General features: G+C 34.8%; 2 protein-coding genes across 3 annotated transcripts in view; one reads left to right on the forward strand and one right to left on the reverse strand.

The window, feature by feature from the left end:
* BTAF1 (B-TFIID TATA-box binding protein associated factor 1) overlaps positions 1–20,996 on the reverse strand; it is a 102,126-nt gene that overhangs the window by 51,127 nt on the left and 30,003 nt on the right. For both annotated transcript variants that reach the window (XM_082423543.1, XM_082423544.1), the window contains exons 4-14: positions 19,730–19,876; positions 13,402–13,565; positions 10,512–10,648; positions 8,102–8,231; positions 7,757–7,825; positions 6,568–6,657; positions 5,774–5,869; positions 5,498–5,674; positions 4,644–4,784; positions 3,696–3,820; positions 1,079–1,199 (exon numbers count right to left, since the gene is read on the reverse strand). In XM_082423543.1, the coding sequence (XP_082279669.1) occupies positions 1,079–1,199; positions 3,696–3,820; positions 4,644–4,784; positions 5,498–5,674; positions 5,774–5,869; positions 6,568–6,657; positions 7,757–7,825; positions 8,102–8,231; positions 10,512–10,648; positions 13,402–13,565; positions 19,730–19,876 (1,397 nt within the window). The remainder of the gene's footprint in view (positions 1–1,078; positions 1,200–3,695; positions 3,821–4,643; positions 4,785–5,497; positions 5,675–5,773; positions 5,870–6,567; positions 6,658–7,756; positions 7,826–8,101; positions 8,232–10,511; positions 10,649–13,401; positions 13,566–19,729; positions 19,877–20,996) is intronic.
* FGFBP3 (fibroblast growth factor binding protein 3) overlaps positions 1–20,996 on the forward strand; it is a 61,623-nt gene that overhangs the window by 12,039 nt on the left and 28,588 nt on the right. The window lies entirely within an intron of this gene.

Genomic DNA, 20,996 nt, shown 5'->3' on the forward strand with positions numbered 1-20,996 from the left:
AAGAATATTTACATCAAAAACATTTAGGCAAAACTCACAAAAGTAAAACAAAAATGAAGTGAAAATTCAGAACAACCCATGCCGGTTTTGTCATATGAACCCATGCCTGATCAACTAAGGATTATAAAACAGACCTGATAGTTTTTCCTTAGAAGACTGTGATTAGACAAAAAAGATAATGCAAAACGAAACTTCACAAATATTGATTCATGGTAGTGCAACACAACATCATGCTGTAGATTAAAGTAGGTCTACATGGAATATTCCTAATTCACATATGAATGCATGGCTAGTGAACACAAAAGAGACATTTATCCCTACTATATTGTCTAAAAAAATTAATCACTGCTTTTTGAAGACCACCAGCTCAAACTGCAGTACCTATAAATAACAGCATGATAGAAGAATAGATTCCTTATGGTGTTTCCCTAAATTCTAGTATTTTGTTTGACCTTTAGGGCTACTTTTAAAGTAGGAATGTGAAGCCTTTTACAGACAGGGCAAGGACTCCTCAGCTCATTAACAGATTCCATTCACACAGTGATATTACCTGAAGGTTCTCTGTAGGCATTTCATTGTGTTATTCCTGAAGTATACTATCCTTCGAAATATCATGCTCTTAAGATCGAGTAATCCTTAAGAGGAGGTAAGTGCCTAGCAATTTTATTATCAGTCTTTAGAGTCATACTGCAGAGCTTCAAATGTAGCCTTCTAACCTGGGATGAGTTTTGCCAAACATCCAACTGTCAACCACACAGAGCAAGCAAAGAATGAATAACAAGTCTCTGACAAGAAGGGAATATTCAATCAATCTTTCTTTCGACAAATACTCAGTGAGGGCCACCCATGTGTTAAGCAATATTCCAAGTGCTGGTAATACAACCTACAACAAAATATTAAAATATTTCTGCCCTTATGGTGATTATATTCTTATGTGTCTACATAGTCACCATACCAATTTTACTAGGCCTAGCATTCTCCCGATCTTTATGTGAAGCAAGGGTAACCTGGTGATCAGATTTATTTTACAAAATTAATTTATATAAATTTCAAGATTACTATGGTTATTAGTTCTTACCTGGTCTTGAGTTGATAATAAAGTGAACAGAGTTTCCAATGCTGCTCTTCGAACTGATGATATAGTGTGATGCAAAAAAGGCCAGACTCGTGGAACTAAAACTGTGAGTGACTGTTGAATACTAATAAAGAAGACACAAATTAATCTTACTCATTCTCAGTTGAAGCTCTATTGATACATTATCTAAGTATCAATACCTTGTGGACCTAGCATCTTTTCTGATGAATAAGTTCTAAAAAGACAATACAATTTTCATACGAACATTCGCTTAACACCCTCATTCAAAACCGTTATTATAGTACCAGTACAGACAGAGCAAATGCAGTCATAAAGAAGAGTAGAAATATTAACATTAGGTTGTTCTATGGCACTAATGCCATGAATTAACCTTTATCAAATTAGAACTTTCCAATATAACTGCACTTATTCTCAGTCTGTTCTTACTCAGGAAAATGGGGGCATGTATCTTAGCTCGTGGTCAGCCTACACAAAATCAGGATTGCTAATCCTTACTACTTTCCCATGGCTAACCCCAATGGGTAACCAATAGGTGCACATAACTTACAACCCCCTTTGGGGCCAACTGTATCACATATCAAAAGAAACAAGAGATGGTATGGTAGTAGATTTGAAATTTGTTATCCTGATCTAGCATTACTAAGTGAGGAAAATTCAAATTATCTTCCTTCTCACAGATTAGATTTTAAATGGGAAAGCAAGCAAAGCCACGTGTAGGCTAACAACTTGGACCATAAGATTCCTGTCACATCCGTGAGTCATTTATAAAAGTTACCTCAAATTAGGAAATTATTTATAACTAGCACTTGAAATATATACCTCTGTAGAAAAAGAAATGAGGAAAAAAGAGTATGTCAGTGTAACTATTTATCTCTGTTCTTTTGGTTCCTCTCAGGAGGTCCATCTTTTAATGCTATTTTCATTACTTGCAGGTTTGTATGAACATCACTTCTTACATTTATTTACACATTTAGTAAATTTACTTATAAAATTATAACTTAAAACACATGCACACACGGACATAAAACAGAGTCAAATATGTATTATAAAAGCATTATAACAGGTCTTGTTAATAGTGTAACTGTTCATGCTCCAAATACATGCTGCATTTCTTCTTACGTAAGCTGTAAAGTATCTGCCAAATATCACAACATATGAAGCAAATTTTCTAAGGCAATTTTGAAAAAAAAAAGATCAAAAACTACATTATTTCACATTGAATTAACAGAATTTTTGCTACATTCTTTCTTTTTTTTTTTTTACATTATCTAGCTTTCCAGACACTGTCCACTTGATTATTTTTTTTTAAAGTCCAGAGTCTTTATTTAGGGCAGGTGCCAACAAACTAAAGCTCACAGTTCAAATCCACTCTACTTGGTTTTTTAAAATAAAGTTTTGGATCACAGGCATGTTCATTCCTTTATGTATTATCTATGACTGCTTTTGTGCTACAGTGGCAGAGTTGAGTAGTTTTGACAGAGATCGTATGGCCCACAAAGCCAAAACATCACTATCTGGGCAGAGAAAGTTTGCCAACCCCTGATATAGAGTAATTAAGAACTCTTGCATTTTGCAGCTTGAGAAGGGCTTTCATATAGATTAACTGATTTAATCCCTATACCAATGAAAGCATCGGAAAATTAGGAAACGCCATATAGGCACTACCACTTCAATTTTTTTCTTCATTTTATAGGTACTTATTTTGCTCCTCCAATTTGTGAGCTGTCCTACTAGCCTAAATTTAACATTGAAGGACTACCAGCAGGTCAGTATTATCTGAAACATTTTTCACACATCGATGATTTTCATTGGAAGTAGACTCACTCACAGAACCAGAAATCATTTATGATCATAATCACATAAACATTCATTGAACACTCTCACTAGGCTAAGAAGAATAATTAATTTTCTCATCTGTGATTTTTTTTTTAAGTTGCATATGATTTTCTTCTTCTCTGTCTCCAAGGATACTATTAATAGAAAATAATATTCAGGAGCCAGTCTAAAAGGTAGGGAATACATTAATTAGCTGAGCTTCATTTCAAATATCAGGATAGGAAAATAAACAACACTTTAAATTTTTGGTTTATGTTTTGGCTTCACCCAGACTCTGCCTTGGGACATTATATTACATTATTATGTATTCCCTTCCTGATGACTGATTATTGAAATAAAGAACAAGAGTTGAAGTGAACATCACAAAGAAAAAGTTTACAGAGTAGTAAATTTTGGAAAAAGTACAACTGATGTTCAACGATAATTCTATTAACTAAATGTCACAAAGGCTAAAATTCCATAGTCCGGGGCTAGAGGTGAAAATAACATGTAATAATTGTATTTCTAAAGTTAACTATTACAGGATGAACAAATCGAAGAATTATATAAATGAACTAACCCAAGAATATGACCTCTCTAAGTTCCTGCCCCAAAAGAGCTGGTGGCTAGACAGTCAAGAAGAAAAGTCCTCCTGGAAATAACTGTCTTTGGCATCCCCAACTTACAGTACTGTTCTAAAAGGTGCTAGACTATTTTAAGGCTTAATTATCTGGAAATGTATGTAAACACTTTTTACTTTTTTCCACTGAAAAGAAATAATTACCTGCATTGTTGAACCTGAGGATAAGTTAACAAGGATGAAAGAAGAGTCATAATACTATTTGTTGAAGCTGTTAGATCATCTAGTTCCAGAAGAGCATCCCATAATGTATTTATAATCAAGGGTACCTGTAAGATTAGTTATCAAGAAAACAGTTGTTAATTTTGCAAGAAATATTCACGAGCCATGCCAAATTGTATCTCAGGAGTCACTACTGATTCAACAACATATACAATCCCAATGACCTTGGATAATGCCAGTTTTGAGCAAAGTTAAGAAGCCTTTAACAATTCTCTACCCCTCTTTTTAATGCCACTTAACTCTACTTTGGCACTGCCCTTTCTAATGAGGCTCATAATTGGATGGAGAATTCAGGAAATAAGATATCCAATACTCTATTTTATGTAAAAAACTAAACTTTGAAACCAATACAGTGTAGACACACATGTCAGGACTCTCTGAGTAAAGTAATTTTAATATATTTAATACATTCCTAATCATCATGAAAGGACAAATTTAGTTTCTGAGCTTTCAAAGTACTGCTTGCTGCACTCCCAGATACATGTGTTCCAGTTTTGATAACACAAAGGGAAGTCAGATAGATCTTAAAAGAGGCATTTCAAAGATGAAACCAGATTAAAAAACCAAAAGCCAAAACCAAAATCAAAACAAACAAAAATCTGATATGCCTAAAAAACGGGAATGAAATGAAGAAGGGATGGTTGCTTCCTTCTCAAGGAAGTTCCCTATATATTCTGTACATGAAAGGGAAAGATAAACAGACACAGTTCACTCTTCCCAAGGATAATATATAATCGAGATCCCATGCATCAGAGGGTTATTTGTCATAAGAAAAATGGAGAATGGCGAAAAAAGTCTCAATGTTTTTCCTAACATGCTACACCTCAAATGTAAACAGGCTCTACGTGAAGAAAATGCAAAAATATTTACTTTTTGTGTCTGAAGATACACAAGGCTTTCTACCACAGGTACTAACGATGCTGCAGCAACAGCTCTCACATCATCATCAAGATCCTGGAGTCCTTCAATTATTCTAGTTAAAACTTTAGGCAATAAAGTATTAATTACATCCTGTAAAAGAGTACATAAAAATAGATTAATTTTCTATAGTACAATTATTGTGCTTAAACATCTTTTATTAAATTTACATATGAAAGCACAAATTCCAATATTTATTTATTTAAAAAGAGTCATGTAAATGGAAACAAAAAATAACATCAACAGATGCCTATGTAACTAATCTCATTTCAAAAAGAACACAACAGTATCAAGTACTTCATTATTCATTGTGACTTGAAACATCAGAACATGTTTTCAAGGCAGGACTATGAATTCCCAGTGTGAATACACACACATACACACTCCTGTGCTAGAACCTTAACTTCTATTTCTCATTCAACACCACTGACAACCAAAGGGAATATGAGAGAAGAGGGAAAAGAAAGCCATCTCTTCCTGCTTCTCATTACTCCAAACTACCCTCTTTTCAATCGCCCCAATAAAGGCAGCTCCCAGAGGCTACTCCTGTGATCATACACTAGGAAACTCGCTGAGAACTGGTCTTGCTTTGAAATAGAAACAGGTTTCCAAGCCTATCTTTTAATTTGTATTTAAATTCTTATTAGCATCACCTATCTCTATGATACTACCTCAACAAGGCAAATCTTGAAGGACTGGCTTACCTGTAACACTACGAATCTAGAGCCAATTCATTTAATTAATGAAAATAAACTAAGAGGGGGAAAAAACTCTCCCATACATGCTTCAAAAACTGAAGTGTTTACCTGACGAACTGCCAAAGCATACTTTATTCCTAGCAGACCACCATGTCTAACTTCCCATTGTTCTTGTGTAAGTAATTTAAGCAGCACGTCCACAGTCTTGTGAACTCCTGTTTCATTCATGTGTTTTAACACCACACCTAATGTCTGAGCACAAGTTTCACGAACTGGTGCCACAACCTACAAATGAAAAAGTAAGGTAACTCACATTTGCAAAAAAACATATTTTGTAAGAATCTGAAATTTGATTGGGTAAAGCCTCCCTTAGGCGATACTTACTTCATCAGAAACAAAGTCTCCAAATCTGTCTAATGCAAACACACAAAGGAGTCTAATAGCCAAGTCTTCTAACCACTCTTGATGCTGTTGAATCATCTGTTAAAATGATCACTTTTTAATAACGTATTAAAACATATTAAGGGAAACATATTAGGTCCAAAAACTAAAACTAAACTATTATAGTACAGTAAACTGAAACAAAATGCTGGGACAGATTATTTTAGCTGTAGGAACAATAACCAAAATGTGGAATAGTCCCAATTACTATCTTTAATATTAACCACATCCTCTTCGATGACTATTAGATATACTGTACCAAAATCTTTAAAATTCATGAATTCTATTATTTTACTTGCACTCCAAGAGAAATTAAGAAACCACTTAAGGCTGCTCTGACATTAACTATATCTATCACGTATCTATTATCTAGCCTATTACCAGTGTCTCCATTTTAACACCAATCATATTGCTTACTGACCTTTAAACTATCCTTTCATTCATCTTACTCTACATTCGAATCCCTTATATCCTGCTCAAATACTAGTGCTTCTACATATTTTTCCACTCAATATTTCCAGACATATCTTTCCCTTGAACTCATTCTTCCTGTCTATAAATAAAATAAATAAACCTCTTCCTAACCTTTTTATCTTTTTCCTTATATTCACCTTTCCATGTTTCTTATTATTTACCTCTCATTTCTACTTCATGGCTCTGTTACTTCCCTGTCTTGGAAAAAGAGGCCACCTATTGAAACTTGGTGATAATTATCGATTTACTACACTTACACTTACCTCTTCTAAAGTGCTGTCTCCCATTTTACCACCACTTTTCCCATGAGCTTTAAGGATTTCCCTAAGTCCAGTGCCGGCACCATGTCGAACCTAAAAAGAACCAAGAAGCAAATATCAGAGGTTAAATGCTTAAGAAACAGTGTTTACCTTTGCTTCAATATGAAAAAGGGATATTAGATTTTTAAGAAATGGGAACAAACTAAGCAGTACTTCACAAGAATGTGTTTTTCTTCTATTGTCCAAGAAGAATTACATATATTTATTTCACAATTTTGATTATGTGGAATTTTTTTAAAAATCAAGGCAAGAAAACAGCTATTCTAAATTCCTTCTGAGATATTAACCCACCTGGCTGTCACTCCTCTAACCTCTACTTGCATTCAGCATCATCCACAGGAAAGGAGAGAAAAGCATCATACAATGTTCTTTATAGCCCAAACACCAATATTTTAGAAATAAATACATCAATACTAAGTTCCAAAGCTACCAGTGTTAAGCATCAAAGGAAGACAATTCAAATAAAATGTCTCATGACTAATACTTTACTGTAGCCCTGTAGCCTTCTGCAGTGTCATCTGGAAGGGAGGAAACGTGCCACTGACACTGCATCCACTTATTCAAGACCCCATTTGAGTTAAGACTTGAATAGCTTTAAATAGAAGTACATCAAGGAAAAGAAAGAGTGCTGAAGGGTATTCCAAAACAGTGTTTTAAAATTACTCAGAGGCCAAATGAAGTGAAACAGAATCGTTTGAGACTACCAACCCTCAATTTCAACCAGAGGAACTTCACGTTCATCTCTTTTACATGAGACCTGTTCAAGATTTTCTTTGAAGAAATATTTCTGAGGTTAAGCTACTGCTTGGAAACTACTGGTCTTAATCATAATTGTCCACTTCCAGATGAAATCTTTACTGTCTGGAAGATATCAACTCTTCACATACTAGCTAAAAGAATGAAAAGAAATGAACAATTCACTAAAGAAATATGTCAAAAGGGGTATGAAAGGTGAAAATCAGTCTAAAGTTTTCTATTTAAGAGGCGAGTGATATGAAGAGCCCTGACCAGTGGTTCTGAGAAGGATACAGGGCAAGAACAGGAACTCTGACAAAACAGATTGTGCTTGACATGGTTCCTATCATTAGCCAAGAAAATAGAGCTGAGAGAAACTGTAATGAAGAAATCCTACCTCCCAGGAGGGATTAAAAAGGTCATTGCAAAGTTCTTCGCAAAAGCTTTCCAAAGGCCATTCATTTGTCTGAATAAGAAAAACAGAATTACTACTAATTTAAAAGATCTATCTTATGCTAATAATTTAAGTAATAAGGTGTATTTATTTGTAGGACTAATAATAATAGTCAGGCTTTTAAATTTTTAAATAATTAACAATTTTTACTAATGAAGTAAAGATACTTAGATTTTTAATAATAAAAGTTCTCTCAAGTGACAGATTATTATATACCATCTACTAACACATTAGTATGAAAAAATTATAAATAATTTCAAAGGACACTTTAGGGCATTTCAATAGTACCTCTTCAATTAAGGAAGAACTGTCTGGAATATTATCAATCAGGACTTTGGAATCATTTGCAGACTGATTAATAACAACATTGGCTATTTTTCGTCTCTTTTCTTCTGGTTCCCCATCAGTGCTATCATTGCTAAAAAAAAAAAGTCACCATTTAAAAAAAGTGAATAAAGGATAATGTTAACCACAGTGAATGTAAGAGAATCCATCATTTGAACAAATGCTTTGCCATTTTCTGCTTATATGGTTTACTTACAATTTCATGTATCAAATAACTAAGATTAACTGCTTAAAAATGTTTGAGCAAACTTTATCCTACTACTCTTACTGATAAATGTAAAACAGGTCAAAGACGTCTTACTTTCAGACTGGATCTCAAATTTAACAATGTCTTCTTTTTTCCCCTTCTCTCTACAACCAGCTCCTCTCCTTTTTATTTTAAACTCTTTTGGCCTAACAACCTAAATCTGGCCCAGCATAACTTTTTTTCTTTAGGCTTTTGTACCCTGAAAAAAACTAATATACTGAGCAACACACTATAATCTTACTAGTTCTTGAAAAATATAGAGATAAGACTATTGGAAGATGAAAAATGTGTGCAGAAAATTTGAGGAAAATTTTATGACTAAAAGAACAAAAACAGAGGTTAGACTAATAACAAAATATTACAAAGGAGAAGACAAGTAACTGCTTTATTGAATTATTAACAGAAAGAAAGAATTAGCATTGTTAAGGTATATACAGCATTATTTTCTATAGATATCCACCCAGCCCCACCTTCCACCTTAATAGTGTAATCTTGGCCAACCATTTTTTCTGTAAGGTGATGAAAGAAATCGGAGACTATTATTATTCTCCTAATACTTTCTAATTCAATCTAGTCACACTGGTTGGTCATTTTACTGTCTTTGAACTTGTTAAGCATGTTTCTACTCCCAGGCTTTTGTCCTTGCTATTCCCTCTATTTGGAATGTCTTTTTAGGATATTCACAGGGCTGGCTAGCATCCTCACTTCTTTCATATCTTTACTGAAAAGTAACCTCTGTGAATCTCTCCCTGACCATCCTATCTAAACTTTAAAACTCCCTCCCCACAAAACATTTCACTTGTTCGTTCCTTGCTTTACCTCTTTTTTCCTTCTTAACCCTTACCATTAATATAATTATTTATCTTATTCCTCATCTATCTTTCCCTCTAGAATGTAAGCTCCACGAAGACAGGAATTCTTACCTATTTTATTCACTACTGTATCATGAGGGCCTAGAACAGTATCTGGTACATAAAAAGTATTTAATAAATATCTGTAATGAATGAGTCATGGGCTCTGAAAAATAAGGTCTATTATTTCCAATATTCAGATATTTGGGTAAAAGTCTTAAATGAACAGAAGTCAGTAAAAACACTTACTAGGTTACTACACAATCCTAATGAGCTGTTAACTTAAAAAAAAAACCTGTAGTTAAACAAGATCAATAAAGATTTTATACTTAAAAAAACAACTCCAAGTAAAAATTTATACCAAGTAGATGTTTATTGTTTACCCCACCATATGCCTAGCTTTTAAATAAATGCTGTAAACACTTAACTTTTTAGCTTTATATGAATGGAAAGAACAACAAAAAGTTCTGTTATCTGCAACAAAACCTTATTTTCATAGGCTCTCATGTGTCTATGAATGCACCATTTCCTCAAACATTTCTTGGACACCACTAAAGATTCTGATTTAAGAGTTAAGTGGGGCCCAAGAAACTACATTTTAACAAGATTCTCAAAGTGTTTATGAAGGGAGTTGTTTTGAACCACTCCTTGAGAAATGCTGCTCCAAGCCACGCAGATATCATTCTTATGAACTCATTAAGAAAGTGAGGACAGTGATTTTATCCACAGAGTTCTTTCCTACAACAGGATTAGGTAAACAAGCCTGGATTATTACCCACTATTTGGCTCAGCCCCCAGCCAAGGGAACAGGTGATATAATACCCAGTTTATAAATGTAGTATTCTTAACTTGTAGTCCTCAGGCCATTTCTCTGACTTCATTCTCTACTACTCTTACCAGTCATACAGCCTTTCTTTCTGTTTCTTGAATATTCCATGATTAAGGCATTTACACTTGCTCCTGCTACCTGGAATGCACTCCCCTTGGAAGATCTTCAATCCTCATTCAGGGCTCATAATTATTAAGAAAAAAAATGTAAAAAAAAAAAGAAAAAAAAATGTGCATATGTGGATTTTTCTGGGAAAGTTGTCCAAGTCCCTAATAATAGTAAATACTCTCTGACAATTGAGCAAGACAATCCAAATGGTACTCCACAGCCAAAGACAATGTCATCAAAATGTTTTTAGAAATCAAGCAGACCCAGATTTAAGCTAACCAACATTACTGTTTTAAATAAGCAGAAAAAGATTATTACCTCTTCTCATTAGTTTCCACTGCATCCCTGGATCTCTGTTTTGCAAATAACTTGGCCATTCTTTTAGCTTTGTTCTTTTGTCTATTGCTCATTCCTGTTCGAAACTCTGAGTCAATCAATTCAGCTGCCTGGAGAGTCTAAAAGAATAAAAGAATGCTGAATTTGAACTTCTGAAGTTAGAATATATACCCATAGTCTCAGCCTCAGAAGAGGCCTAAAGTCTGTAAATTTCACTATATACAAATTGATTACACTATATACAAATTGATTACATTCTTCTTTGACAGCTTCATTCTGTTCTGCTGTATGGCTGTACCATAATTCCACTCTCTTCTTCCTTCTCCCCTATTCTTTCAATTGCCAGGAAATGCTCATTTGTCACAGATAAGGCAAAACTGTATGATCCTGACCCCAGTGAGGGCTTTGAAGAGGTGAGACTTCAAAATAACCATCTAGGACTTCCCTGGGGGCATAGTGGTTAAGAATCTGCCTGCCAATGCAGGGGACACGGGTTTGATCCCTGGTCTGGGAAGATCCCAAATGCCTGCGGGGCAACTAAGGACGTGAGACAAAACTACTGAAGCCCACGTGCATAGAGCCCATGCTCCGCAACAAGAGAAGCACTGCAATGAGAAGCCCACGCACTGCAACGAAGAGTAGCCCCCGCTCGCCACAGCTAGAGAAGGCCCGCACACAGCAACGAAGACCCAACGCAGCCAAAAACAAAAAAAACAAAAAAAAACCATACTACCATCCAAAAGTTATAAGAATAAAGAATGTCAATTTTTAAACAATGATAATCATCTCCTACTGAAAAAAATAAAAATAACTATAGCCATATAGTTATAGTAACTGGGCCAGTGTCCTATAGTTAACTTAGCCTATATGTTTTTTCCCTCTTAATCACTCACTACATATTGTTTTTGCTCTCTTTTGCATTCATGGGAGACATTATTAAGGATGTGAACAAAAATGCTTTGAGCGCAGGCCTAAAAATCCTTTCTGCCCTTAACTGATTAACATTCAATTGAAATTTACATTTCTACAACCAATTAGGCTCACTGGTGTGGGTGCCCTGCTACAGCCTTGGTCCAGCGACCACTGGCACATACACAAGGCAATGGAGCAGTGATGACCCTATGGCAACAACTAACCTCAGTAACTCTTCCCAAAGGTCCGTGACATCTAAAGCAACCAAACTTGGATCCTGCAAACCTCAAATTTGCTGCTGCCATCCCATATCCAACTATTCTGTCTATAGCCCATTTTCTCTAATACACCTACCCATTCATTTCCCTACACCATGTTGAAATACCACACTGTGATCACATTACTACATTTTTGTTTTCCTTTATTCTATTGTCTTCCTTATTTTTAAAAATTTTATTTATTTATTTACTTATTCATTTATTTTTGGCTGTGTTGGGTCTTTGTTTCTGCATGCAGGCTTTCTCTAGCTGTGGTGAGCGGGGGCTACTCTTCGTTGCAGTGCGTGGGCTTCTTCTCATTGCAGTGGCTTCTCTTGTTGCAGAGCACGGGCTCTAGGTGCATGGGCTTCAGTAGCTGTGGCACATGGGCTCAGTAGTTGTGGCTCACGGGCTCTAGAGCGCAGGCTCAGTAGTTGTGGCACACGGGCTTAGCTGCTCCGTAGCATGTGGGATCTTCCCGGACCAGAGCTCGAACCCGTGTCCCCTGCACGGGCAGGCGGATTCCTAACCATTGTGCCACCACAGAAGTCCTGTCTTCTTTATTATTTATTTACATCTTATGCGTCCCTTTGTACCCCATTTCTTTCTATTCCTTCCTGGTTGTTATTATATTTTCTGCCTCTGTACTCCTCTCCTTTTTCCCTCCAGAATCTGCGTTTTTTTCCCCCTTGTCTGCAAAAGTTCCATCATCATCACATACCCCTCAATGCCAAAAAATTTAGTTTACAACTTCTAATGGTTTAGAGGGCAACTGGTATAAAGGCAAATAGACCCCTTCTCCTCTTAAGCAAAGGGAAAGGCCAAGGGAATGAGAAGATACAGGTTTCATGTAAAGCAGGAATTCTTAATGGGACCCACAGATCCCTAAAAGGATATTGCAGGGGCAGGAGGAAAGAACACTAAACACCCTGAAAGGTAATATCTCACATGTATGTGAATTTTTCTGAGGAGAGAGCCACAGCTTTTACTGGAGCTTAAAAAGAGTCTATGGTATAAAAAAAAGAAGCATACAGGCATCCATTGGGAATTGGAAAAATAGAGGAACAGGAAAAATACAGAGCAAAATTATGGTACAGCCATATAAACAGCATGAAGCTGTCAAAAAAGAATGTGCTCAATCTGTATATACTGATATATGAAGCCATATGAAGTGAGAAAAGGTGGACATGGCTTAAAAGAACTTACGTATACAGAGAAAATTTCAGGAAAAATGCACAAATAACTTAAAAAGGGTTGCTTCCTAGTGTGCCCTTTTGCACTGTTTGAAAGTTTTCACCATGTTTGTTACTTTCTCAAATAAAAGAATCATAGTTGTAAAGATTTCTAGTATCATCATATCTGACTATGATAGCCCTTACTATCTCCCACCCTCTGAAATATTTTTCTTCATTGAACAAAGAAAGAGCAATTGATGCAACTAGGATTTTTCAACACCAGTGTCTCCTAAAAGATGCACCATACCTTTTATCTAATAGTCCAATGTCTATGAGGTAGGTGGCAACTTCTGTCTCCTTAGAATCTATCACTAGAAATCCAATTTATGAAGACACTAAATTATGGTGACACTAAGCAACAATGAGCAGAATTTAAAAATGCATTTTTTAAAATTCCAATTGTATAGCAAAATAAAACAAACCCCCTGTATTATTACTTGCAATCAACCAACCACAGGTTTTACCTACAGGTTGTTTGTTTACAAGGGCTGCTGAAGTTGGCGTATAATCCAAATCTTCATCGTTAAAGAGTTCTTCAGTGCTCATTCCAATAGCTTCTCCCATATTAAGGCCAAGTTTCTTCTGTAATAGTTTTCGTTGGCGTGCTATCCTCTCTTTAGGATCCACTTCACCTTTAAACAAAGAAGAAATACATTTTCTTCAAATCAGTTAAGCAGTTTTCTAATACGTGAAGATCAGACTCGATTAAAATTTAAAAAAAAATTTAACCATTAGAATACTTCTCTTAATAAAATGAACCACACTCACAATCTCTGAAGATGTCATAAACTTTATTACCTAATAGAGTAAATATTTTTACTGGATCTTGGAAAACAGTGTTCTAGCTAACAAAACACTCTAGCTAACAAAAATTCACTGAGATTACCCCATTGCCCTACTGTCAATTATCAAGTATATATAAAATGAGATCTATTCCTATGAAAATAAACCAATCTTATTATTTTATAGCTAATCTCGTATATTCTCTGAGAGCTCTAACCAGGCTTTAAAAAAGAAAAATCTAGATTTTATTTTACAGAAAAAGATCTCAACAAATACATGCTTATTCCAAGTGTGGCTTTTATGTATTCTGAGATGACACAGTCCTGATAGCCCAAATAACAAAGACAAAGGCATAAAAGTAGATTTTGAATGTCCCAAGAAAAATCCCTCAATATTTCAGTGGAAAATAGATCAAAAGGTATTATTTTAAAAATAAAAATTTGGGCTTAAACTAGCTAAGCTGCAAGAGATGGTTCTATAATGATTAACTTCCAATAACAGCTGATTAAGTTCTTATTGGACTACCCCTCCACAGATAACAAATTCTAGCTAAAATATAATAAACAACCGCCTGAGGCACTGGAAAGAAATCAAAAGTAGGCATATACTTGGAGGAGTCATCAATACCTGGAAGAAGGACATGGCATTAGGTGAGTTTCCCATTTTTGAACGTTTTTAGCCTGAAGGTAGACCCAGTTTTTAGCCTGAAGGTAGACCCAGTCCGTGGTATGTAGGGCAGCCACGCCCTACATTTAAAAGTTGTGTAAAAACCCAGTCTGTCTGGCTTGCAGAATTAGAGGAGAGTCAGGGATCACTATAGCCACTGGAAAGTAGAGAGAAAAAAACCCAGAAAGGAGAGAAAGCCCAAATTCTGTGAACTCAGCCGAATCTCTGACTGACCTCTGAACTATGCATGCACAGGGCAGACTCCAAACAGTCCAACTAAAGCTAAAAATTGAATTGGGATTTGAGTTGTTGCCCAGTACAAAGGAGACTGAGTTTGCAATTTGAGTTTCACCAAATTAAATGCTTATTAAAACAAGTAAGCAAAAACAACCAACTAAACCAAACAAATCAAAACACTCTTTGGAAGAATATAACAGAATCCAGCCTGCGGTATAAACATTTATAATGTGAGGAATACAATCCAAAATTAACTGACATACAAAGAACCAAGAAAATGTAACGCATTCCCAAAAGGAAGACAATTAATGGAGATCAACACTGAGATGACCCAGATGTTGGAATTAGAAGACAAGATTTTTTAAGCAGCTAATACAACAATGATAAATGTAAAGGAAGATATTGTCACAATGATGAAAAGATAGAATACCTCATTAGAGAAACAAACTATTAAAAAAAATAGAATCATACACTTGAAAAGGGTAAATTATAATAGTTTTATAAGTGAATTCAAAGATAAAGCTATACAAAGTTCCCTCATCTAAAGAACAGGGAGGGGGAAAAAAGATTTAAAGAAACAAACAACTTGAATATAAAATTAAGAAAACAATTCTACTAACAATAAAATCAAAAGTAAAACTTAAAACATATTCTGAAAACTACAAAATACTGGTGAAAGAAATTAAAGATCTAAACTAATGGAAAAACATTCCATGTTCATGGATCATAATACCTCATAGTAAGACAGTAATACTTCTCAAATTGATATACTGATTCAAAACAATTCCTACCAAAATATCAGCTGGGGGCTTCCCTGGTGGCGCAGTGGTTGAGAATCTGCCTGCTAATGCAGGGGACACGGGTTCGAGCCCTGGTCTGGGAAGATCCCACATGCCGCGGAGTAACTAGGCCTGTGAGCCACAACTACTGAGCCTGCGTGTCTGGGGCCTGTGCTCCGCAACAAGAGAGGCCGCGATAGTGAGAGGCCCGCGTACCGCGATGAAGAGTGGCCCCCGCTTGCCACAACTAGAGAAAGCCCTCGTACAGAAACGAAGACCCAACACAGCCAAAAAATAAAAATAAATTAATAATAAAAAAAAAAGAAATAGCATTAAAAAAAAATCAGCTGGCTTTTTGCAGACACTGACAAACTGATCCTATAATTCATATAGAAATGCAAGAGACTGAGACTATCCAAAATAATCCTGAAAAAGAACAACAAAGTTGAAGGCTCATACTTCTTGATTTTATTGTTTTAGTTTTTAAATTTTTATTTATTTATTTAGTTAGTTAGTTTCTGCTTTATAACAAAGTGAATCAGCTATACATATACATATATATCCCCATATCTCTTCCCTCTTGCATCTCCCTCCCTCCCATCCTCCTTCTTGATTTTAAAAATTACCAGAAAGCAATGGTGATCAAGACAATGAGGTACTGGCATAAAGAAAGACATCAACTGAATAGAATTGAGAGTCCAGAAATAAAACCATATGTCTACCGCCAACAGGTTTTCATGAAGGGTGCAAAGACAATTCAGTGGGGAAAGAAGAATCTTTTCAACAAATGGTGTTGAGACAACAGGATAGCCACATGTAAAGAATGATGTTGGATCCTTAACCTCACAACGTACAAAAATGAACTCAAAACAGATCAAATACCTAAGAGTAAGAGTTAAAGCTATAAAACTCTTAGAGAAAACACAGGGGTAAATGACCTTAGATTTGGCAATAGCTTCTTACATATGACATCAAAAAGCTTGAGAAACGAAAGAAAAAGATAAATTGGACTTCATCAAAGTTAAAAACGTTTATGCTTCAAAGGTTACCATCAGGAAAGTGAAAAGATGCACAGAATGGGAGGAAATATTTGTAAATCACATATCAGATAAGAGGTTTGTATAAAGAGTATATAAAGACCTCTTATATCTCATTAATAAAAGAACAAATATCCCACTTAAAAATGGGCAAAGGACCTGAATAGACAGGTCTCCAAAGAAGATACAGAAATGGTCAATAAACACATGAAAATATGTTCAACATCATTAGTCATCAGAAAAATGGAAATCAAAACTACAATGAGATATCACTTCACAGTCACTGGTATGGATATAGTCAAAGTCAGTTAATAACAAGTAAGCGTTGGCAAGGATGTGCAGAGATCGGAATCCTTGTATCCTGCTAGAGGAATGTGAAATGGTGAAGCCAGTTTGGAGAACAGTCTGGCAGTTCCTCGAATAGTAAAACATAGTTACCATATGACCCAGCAAGTCCACTCTTATGTATCTACATAGGAGAAATGAAAACATACACCCACACAAAAATCTGTACATGAACATTTATTGGCAGCATTATTCATAATAGCCAAAAAAGTGGAAACAACCCAAATGTCCTCAGCCTATGAATGAATAAACAAAATGTGATATTCATACAATGGAATGTTATTCAGCCAGAAAATAAAATAACTTCACACCTACCAATATGGCTACTACCAAAAAAGCCAGAAAATAACAAGCGTTGACAAGGTTATGTGGAGAAGATGGAAACCTCATAGATTGTTGATGGGAATGTAAAATGGAACAGCCACTATGGAACTGCCAGTATGGCAGTTCTAAAAAAAAAAATCAAAAACAGAATTACCATATGATCCTATAATTCCAATTCTTGGCATAAATCCAAAAGAACTGGAAGCAGGAATTCAAACAGATATTTGTACACCCACGTACATAGTAGCATTATTCACAATAAGCAAAAGGTAGAAGCAACCCAAGTGTCCACTGACGGATGCATGGATAAACAAAATGTGGTATAAACATACACTGGAATATTATTCAGCCTTAAAACAGAAGGAAATTCTGACACATACAACAACATAGATGAACATGAAAGATTATGTTAAGTGAAATAAGTCGGTCACAAAAGGACAAATATTTTATGATTCCATTTATATGAAGTACCTCGAGTAGTCAAATTCAGAGACAGAAAGTAAAACAGTGGTTGCCAGGGAGTGAGGGGAAAAAGGAATGGAATTGCTGTTTAATGGGTATAAAGTTTCGGTTTTGCAAGATGAAAAGAGTTCTGGAGATTGGCTGTACAACAGTATGAATGTACTTAATACTACTGAACTGTACAGTTAAAAATGATTAAGATGGTAAATTTTATGTTATCTATATTCTATCACAATTTAAAAACGGATACACCCTGTAACAGTAGTAACTACTACTTAGGAAAAAAAATGAAAACAGTACTAATATATATACTACAATATGGATAAACCTTGGGAATATTCTGCTAAGTAAAAAGAAGCCAGTCACAAAAGACTACATATTATATGATTCAATTTATATGAAATGTCCATAGTAGGCAAATCTATAGCTACAGGAAGTAAATTAATGGTCCTTAGGGCTGAGAAGAGAAGGGAAGGATGTAGGGGGATAGGAAGGTGGTTGCTAAAGGATACAGGGTTTCTTCTTGAGACAATGTTCTAAAATTAACTACACACAATTGTGAATATACTAAAACCCACTGAATTGGACACTTTTAAAGTGGGGATTTCTATCGTATGTGAATTATATCTCTCTAAAGCTACATTAAAAAAAAAAAATTTAAGGCTACTCTACCCAGAGGGAAAAACACTAGGCATCCAAAATGAAGGCTGCTGGATCATAAGTTCAGTACACTTACAAAGAGTCTAAAATTGGTCCTCTCATTCCAGGGAAAGTTATACTGGGGAAAATAACCAACTGCAAAGGAAACTCAGACTGGCACCTATGCAAATCATATATGTGTCATTTATAAATATGTAGAGACCAACACAGATGAGCAGATATTTAAAGAAAACCTAATTAGAGGGTTTTAATGAGCACTCTTCAGCATACTATGACTTATCAGCATTAAAAACTAAGTTCCAAGAAAATCGGGGTTCCCAATCCTGCTTACATTATCAGTCACCTGTGGAGCTTTTTCTTTTAATATACAATTTCCCAAAACTCTCCACAGATCTATTAAATCAGAATCTTTAAGATACGACCCAAACACATATTTTTTTTTAAGTGACAAAAGTGACACTGACTTTTATCCTTAGATAAGGGCCAATGATCTCTCATGATGTCCATGGGTACACTAGTAAGATTAGTAAACTTACTAATTAGTAAACTTAGAGATAACTTTTTTTCAAATTGGAAAGTTTTTGAAGACTTCTACCTCCCTTATTAAAAAAAAAAAACTATGCTTTTCTGGAACTTAAGCAAATTCTCCTCTTAATTCTCTCCATAAATAATTACACTAGATCTTTCAATACAAAGTATATTAGGAAAGAGGAAATGGGTATTTGACTTTTTTTTAAATGAACAAATTGAAGATCATTTCATTAACTTAGACAGATATGCTTTGACTAATGATAAATTAGCAACAAAACAAAACACTGTTCTGTTTTGGTTTTAGTCAAAAAAGCAACTTATTTACTTACAGAAATCCATTAAAAACATCAAGGTTTTTTCCACTCAAGGCATCAATCTTGAATGGCCAAAACATTTATTTATATCCAGATGGATTCTGTAAGTTTAAAGATAATGGGACAATTACCTATCTAAGATTTATTTTTCATTTTTAGTTTTTGCTTTGGTCATCAGCATAAGTAGATCCAATTATTTAAATGTTTAAAACATATGATAAAAAGGAAACTATCATAGCCTCTTAAATTTCCATAATTGTGAAAACATTACCACAATCTGTACTAATCCTGGCTTTTAAAATCTATTCAACTGAAGCTCTTGGGTACCACTTTACAATTTCTATATTGAAATACTGAAATATTAATATGTATCTATTAATGGTGCATATATATATATATATATATATATATATATATATATATATATAGTACATATTCAACTAAGGGAAGAAAAATATTCCTATGGTAGCTTTAGACAAAGTGCTTCTGGTTACCTTCCCCACCTGCATGCCCCACACCTCAAACTGAAAACTTCAGTGAATTTGCATTTCATGACATCTATTAGATTTTGCATGACTGATAACATAGCACGCCAAGGAACAAATTGGTCTGAACGCACGCATTTCAGACTTTTTTCTGTAGGACTACTACTACATACCTGATTTTTCATCTTGTACTTCAAATTCTGCACCAGCAGATCCCAAAAGTGATGCCCCATGTTGTAACAATCTACATATATCAAATCTGTCAAAATTCAATCGATCTGTAGTAGATGAATCTTCCATAGCACCTTCTGAAGTAGTTTCTAGATGAGGTTTAAAAACATTTAATTTGATTATATAGCCAAAGTATAGAACGAAAGAAAATAGCATCACTTTGGAAGGGCAGGGGGGAGGGTAATATTTTAAGAGAAGTAAAATGTGGAAGAAGTAGAAAAGCTACTGTGAATTTACTTATGATCAACTCTTATTTATGAAAAAATTATTTAGTAGGTGGCTCCCTTACTACAAAGTACCAGAATGTCAGTGGGTGTGTGTATAACTTTTTGACTATGAAAGCACAATGTTATATGAAGAAATGCAAAAAAAAAAAAAGAAATGCATCCCCATGTTGAAATATGTATGTTAAAAATCGTGCTGTTAAACAGTTAAAAAATACCAAGGTAGTTTATCATAGTGATAAATTGGAAGATAAACATATTCATAGAATATATTCATAAATAAAACTAGTGAGCATCATCGTTCCCTATACCTGAGGAATATCTAGGACATAAAGGAAGTGAAGTACTCAATCAATAGGATTCATTTCTCATAATATAAAGCAAATTACAATCTCCTGGCAAATCGCTAAAATTAAATATCCATCTGGGGTCTAAAACTATCTACAAAATGTTCTGTATTCCTCCCAAAAAGGTTATGCCATTGTAAATTTTTAAATGTACTGTAATTGTTCACTGACTTAATAGTTTGTTTAACTGGCATTTGCATATAATTCATCTGTAAACTAAAGTATAATTGCTAAACTGAAAGGGAATTGCTATGAATATCTTAAAGTTTTCTAATGATAACAAGTAACCTTACTATATATTTTAATGCTACTGTAACTACTTTAAAGTTTTTTTTTGGATTCTCTGGTGGTCCAGTGGTTAGGATTCCACGCTTTCACTGCAGGGGTTGTGAGTTCAATCCCTGGTCAGGGAACTAAGATCCCACAAGCCGCGTGGCAAGGGCAAAAAAAAAATTTTTTTTTTTAATTTGTTTTGAAAAGAATTTGAGTAATAGGCTGGAATGGAAAAGGCTCTTTTCTAAAACAAGTTATAACTTCTTCTGGTTATATATTTCTTTTGATGAGAGAAGACAAATTAACACAATCCCTCAAAATAATAGGTGAGGCAAATTAAAGCAAAAATTTTGGACGAGCTAAGA

This window comes from Balaenoptera physalus (genome assembly GCF_965194825.1).
Source record: "Balaenoptera physalus genome assembly, chromosome: 14".
In the NCBI taxonomy this organism is placed as follows: Eukaryota; Metazoa; Chordata; class Mammalia; order Artiodactyla; family Balaenopteridae; genus Balaenoptera; species Balaenoptera physalus.